Genomic DNA, 5,370 nt, shown 5'->3' on the forward strand with positions numbered 1-5,370 from the left:
ATGGGCTCATCCCCCATAGCACCCAATGGGCTCATCCCCCATAGCACACAATGGGCTTATCACCCATAGCACCCAATGGGCTCATCTCCCATAGCGCCCAATGGGCTCATCCCCCATAGCACACAATGGGCTCATCCCCCATAGGGCACAATGGGCTCATCCCCCATAGCACACAATGGGCTCATGCCCCATAGCACACAATGGGCTCATCCCCCATAGCATCCAATGGGCTCATCCCCCATAGCACCCAATGGGCTCATCCCCCATAGCACACAATGGGCTCATCCCCCATATCCCGCCATGCTCTGAGCTCAGTGTCGCCCCCTGCAGGTCGGTTTCTACTCGGAGCTCTGTTCCATTCTCTCTCATCTCTCCGCTCACATCGGCCGCGCGGCGCTGAGCGATGAACAGCGGGAACGGGACAACGAGGCCACGGTCACGGAACTGAGGGGGCTGAGCATCGTGGGGGACGACTGAGGGGGGGGACTATAGGGACAGAGGGACCCTATAGGGACTGTGGGACCCTATAGGGACTGTGGGACCCTATATGGGGCAATGGGACCCTATACGGGGCAATGGGATCCCATATGGGGCAATGGGACCCTATACGGGGCAATGGGATCCCATATGGGGCAATGGGACCCTATAGGGACTGTGGGATCCCATATGGGACACTGGGATCCTATAGGGACTGTGGGACACCATATGGGGCAATGGGACCCTATAGGGACAGTGGGACACCATATGGGGCAATGGGACCCTATAGGGACTGTGGGACACCATATGGGGCAGTGGGACCCTATAGGGACACTGGGACACCGTATGGGGCAATGGGACCCTATAGGGACAATGGGACCCTATAGGGACTGTGGGATCCCATATGGGACACTGGGACCCTATATGGGGCAATGGGACCCTATAGGGACAGCGGGACCCTGTATGGGACAATGGGACCCTATAGGGACCCCATAGGGACACTGGGACACTATAGGGACTGTGGGACACCAAATGGGACAATGGGACCCTATAGGGACAGTGGGATCCCATATGGGGCAATGGGACCCTATAGGGACTGTGGGACACCATATGGGACACTGGGACCCTATAGGGACAGTGGGACCCTATAGGGACAGTGGAACCCTATAGGGACTGTGGGACACCATATGGGGCAATGGGACCCTATAGGGACTGTGGGATCCCATATGGGACACTGGGATCCTATAGGGACAGTGGGACACCATATGGGACACTGGGACCCTATATGGGGCAATGGAACACCATATGGGACACTGGGACCCTATAGGGACTGTGGGACCCTATATGGGGCAATGGGATCCTATAGGGACTGTGGGATCCCATATGGGACACTGGGACCCTATAGGGACAGTGTGACCCCATACACACAGTGTGACTCCATATGGACAGAGGGAGGGGCAGAGGGACAGAGGGATCCCATATGGCACAGTGTGGCCCCATATGGGCAGTGTGACCCCATACATACACAGCCTCCATACACAGTGTGACCCTATATGGACACTATGACCCCTTATGGACACTGTGACCCCATACACAGTGTGATCCCATATGGGCAGTGTAACCCCATACAGACACACTGGCCCCATACACAGAGTGGGGTCCCCCACTGTATCCCCCACAATCGGTGCCTTCACTTCTGACCCCAAGTGCCCCCATATCTGTGCCCCCCCCCCCCATTAGGGTGCAGTGTCTGATGGCCTTTAATTAACGAGGGCTGTTAATTAATTAAACATGCGCCTCTGCTGCCCCCTGCCGGCAACGCGCGGTACTGCAGGAGATTGACACCTCTGCTGCCCCCTACCGGCACAGTGCGTACTGCAAGGGATTGAGAACCTCTGCTGCCCCTGCCGGCACTCGTGGTACTGGCAGGGGATGGACAGTGCTGCCCCTGGTGCACGGTGCGGTACTGCAGGGGTGGACACCAATGGGTGGGGTAGGAAAGGTACGAAATGTGAATTAAAATTGGTGAGAGATGTGGGATCTAATGGAATTCGAAGGTGTTTTATTTGGGGTTTGGTCGGGGTTTGGGTCAGGGTTGGTTTATGGGTCAGGTTTGGGGGGCTGGATGAGGGGTGAGGCTGGGGGTATGGATAAGAGTTAGGGGTCGGGGGTCAGGGAGAGGAATGGGGGGTCAGGATTAGGGTTAAGGTCAGGGCTATGGGGTGAGGGATGGGTTATGGCCAGGGTTAGGGGCTGGGGGGTCAGGATTAGGGTTAAGAAATGGTATGGGTTGAGGTGGTCAGGGTTGGGGTTGAGGGGTCAGGTTAGGGTTAAGGTCGGGTGGGGTCAGGGCTAGGGGTGAGGGATTGGGGTTATGGCAGGGTTGGGGTTAGGGTTGAGGGGTGGGGTCAGAATTAGGGTTTTAAGGGGGTCAGGGTTGGGGTACAGGGTCAGGCTAATGGGTGAGGGATGGCGTAAGGTCAGGGGTTGGGGGTCAGGGTTTTGAGGGGTTGGGGTCAGGTGTTAAGGGTTAAGGTCAGGGTTGTGGGGTTGGGGTCAGGGCTATGGGGGGAGGGATGGGGGTTATGGTCAGGGCTGGGGGTCGTGGTGTGGGGTGGTTCCGGCCCCACAACGAGCTGTGCCATGTGGGGCGCTGCGCTATGGGGCAGCACGTGGGTCAGCGGGCCCCGCAGGAGCGAACGGGTCCAGACGGGTGAGAAGAACCTTCAACCCGGCCCCAATGGGAGCGAACGGTGCTGTGGGTTGAGATATAGACATCAAATGGGGGTGAGATGGGCATCAATGGGGTGAGATGGGAATCAGTGGGGTGGGATGGACATCAATGGGGTGAATGGACATCAGTGGGTGGGGGGACATCAGTGGGGGTGGGATGGACATCATGGGGTGGGATGGACAATCAAATGGGGTGGATGGACATCAAGGGGGTGGAGATGGGCATCAATGGGGTGGGATGGACATCAAGTGGGGCCCGCTTATGGGGCCTTTATGGGTACGTACCTTCTGTGGGGGCCGGGGGGGCTTCGGTGGGATCCAACAGGCTGGGGGAGCTGAGCGAGTGGCCCCACATCACAAGCGCCATGTGTGTGGGCTGGGAAGCTGCGGGGGGAGACAGCCCATGGGGCGGACCCCCACCCACCCCCTTCTATGGGGCTGACCCCCCAAGCAATGCTATAGACCCAATATGGGGCCAGACCCATCAATGGGCAGCCCCCCCCATCACCACCTGCCGCAATATTATGACTGTGGAACTCGACCTGGTCCTGTAGCGCTCCCCCCGGCCCTCCCGCTCGCTCCCTCCCTACCATCACTATGGGGGCGCTGTTGGGGCTCTAGCGACCCCCCCCCAACACCGCTGCCCCCCCTAGGACCCCCCCCACTATGAACCCCCCATAACCCCGAGCCCCCCCCCCCAATTCCCGCAGCCTCCTGTTGTCCTCCTGCAGCTTCGCCATCCGCTCCATGGTCCGACACAGCAGCTCCAGGTACCGCAGCCCCCGACACGGCGCCTCGTTATGGGGGGGAACCGCGACGTCCGAACTTATGGGGTCGGTGTCCGAACTTATGGGGTCCCCAATGTCCGACCTTATGGGGTCCACAATGTCCATCCTTATGGGGTCCCTAATGACATCCATCCTTATGGGGTCCCCAGTGTCCGACCTTATGGGGTCCCTCATGATAGCCATCCTTATGGGGTCTCCAATGTCTGTCCTTATGGGGTCCCTGATGTCCGACCTTATGGGGTCCCTAATGATGTCCGTCCTTATGGGGTCCCCAGTGTTCGTCTTTATAGGGTCCCCAGTGTCCAACCTTATGGGGTCCCCAATGACATCCATCCTTATGGGGTCCCCGATGTCCGTCCTTATGGGGTCCCTGATGTCCGACCTTATGGGGTCCCTAATGACATCCATCCTTATGGGGTCCACAATGTCCGCCCTTATGGGGTCCCCAGTGATATCCATCCTTATGGGGTCCCTAATGATATCCGACCTTATGGGGTCCCCAGTGTCCCTCCTTATGGGGTCCCCAGTGTCCGACCTTATGGGGTCCCTAATGATATCCATCCTTATGGGGTCCCCAATGCAGCGCCCCCCAATGCTGTGCCCTATGGGGACCCCGTTCCAACACTCTTTGGGGTCCCCATTGCCCTCCCATTTGGGGTCCCTCATGTCACAGTGTTTGGGGTCCCCGATGTCACGGTCTATAGGGTTTATAAGGTCTATAGGGTCGTTGATGGCACTGTTCCTGGGGACCCCATAGCAGCTCTTCTTAGGGACCCCATTGCCGCAGTCTTTAGGGTCCCCACCACCCCCCTCTTTGGGGACCCAAATGTCCTGGTCTATAGGGTCATTGATGTTCCTGGGGACCCCAAAGCCCCCCTCTTTGGGGACCCCAATAGCACAGTTTATGGGGTCCCCATTGCAGCTCTTCTTAGGGACCCCAAAGCCCCTTTCTTTAGGGACCCCAATGCTCCTCTCTTTGGGGTCTCCAGCACCCCACTCTTTGGGGACCCAAATGTCTTGGTCTATAGGGTCTCCATTGCAGCTCTTCTTAGGGACCCCATTGCTGCAGTCTTTAGGGGCCCCATAGCCCCTCTCTTTAGGGTCCCCATTGTCCTTCCCTTTAGGGTCCCCAATACCCCTCCCTTTAGGGTCCCCAATACCCCTCCCTTTAGGGTCCCCAATACCCCTCTCTTTAGGGTCCCCATTGCCCCTCTCTTTAGGGTCCCCCCCTCCCCTCCCTTTAGGGTCCCCATTGTCCCTCCCTTTAGGATCCCAACCTCCCCTCCCTTTAGGGTCCCCATAGCTCCTCTCTTTAGGGTCCCCAATACCCCTCTCTTTAGGGTCCCCAATACCCCTCTCTTTAGGGTCCCCATAGCCCCTCTCTTTAGGATCCCAACCTCCCCTCTCTTTAGGGTCCCCCCCTCCCCTCCCTTTAGGGTCCCCATTGTCCCTCTCTTTAGGGTCCCCATAGCTCCTCCCTTTAGGGTCCCCCCCTTTGGGGTCGCAGTCTTTGTGTCCCCCCCCAACACTCCTCCATCTCATCCTGCGGATACAGCTGCAGTTATAGGGTCCCCTTTGGGGTCTCCCTGTTCCCCCCCCGTTATGGGACGAGGTTCCGGTGCTGCCCATCTCCCCCTCGGGTCCGGATTTGGGGTGGGGGTCCCTTGTAGGGTCGGGGTCGTCGTGGAGCCGCCGATAAACGCTGCGGGGGGGGGACGGGGAGCAGCACTGAGCGGCACCGGGAGCATCTGTGGGGCGGGATTTGGGGTCAGGGGGGGCTCCGGGCCGTCCTATAGGGCCAGGTGACCCTATATGGGACCCACCAGAGAGGGACCCTTAGGTGATATTATATGGGGGTCCTTGGGCGGCTCTA

General features: G+C 58.8%; 1 protein-coding gene across 1 annotated transcript in view; it reads left to right on the forward strand.

Moving 5' to 3' along the window:
* BIN3 (bridging integrator 3) overlaps positions 1–1,677 on the forward strand; it is a 28,210-nt gene extending 26,533 nt beyond the window's left edge. The window contains exon 8 of the mRNA XM_032448855.1: positions 331–1,677. Within this exon, the coding sequence (XP_032304746.1) occupies positions 331–477 (147 nt within the window). The 3' untranslated portion in view covers positions 478–1,677. The remainder of the gene's footprint in view (positions 1–330) is intronic.
* Positions 1,678–5,370: the final 3,693 nt, after the last annotated feature.

Source organism: Coturnix japonica, chromosome 22 (genome assembly GCF_001577835.2).
Source record: "Coturnix japonica isolate 7356 chromosome 22, Coturnix japonica 2.1, whole genome shotgun sequence".
NCBI classification, from domain to species: Eukaryota; Metazoa; Chordata; class Aves; order Galliformes; family Phasianidae; genus Coturnix; species Coturnix japonica.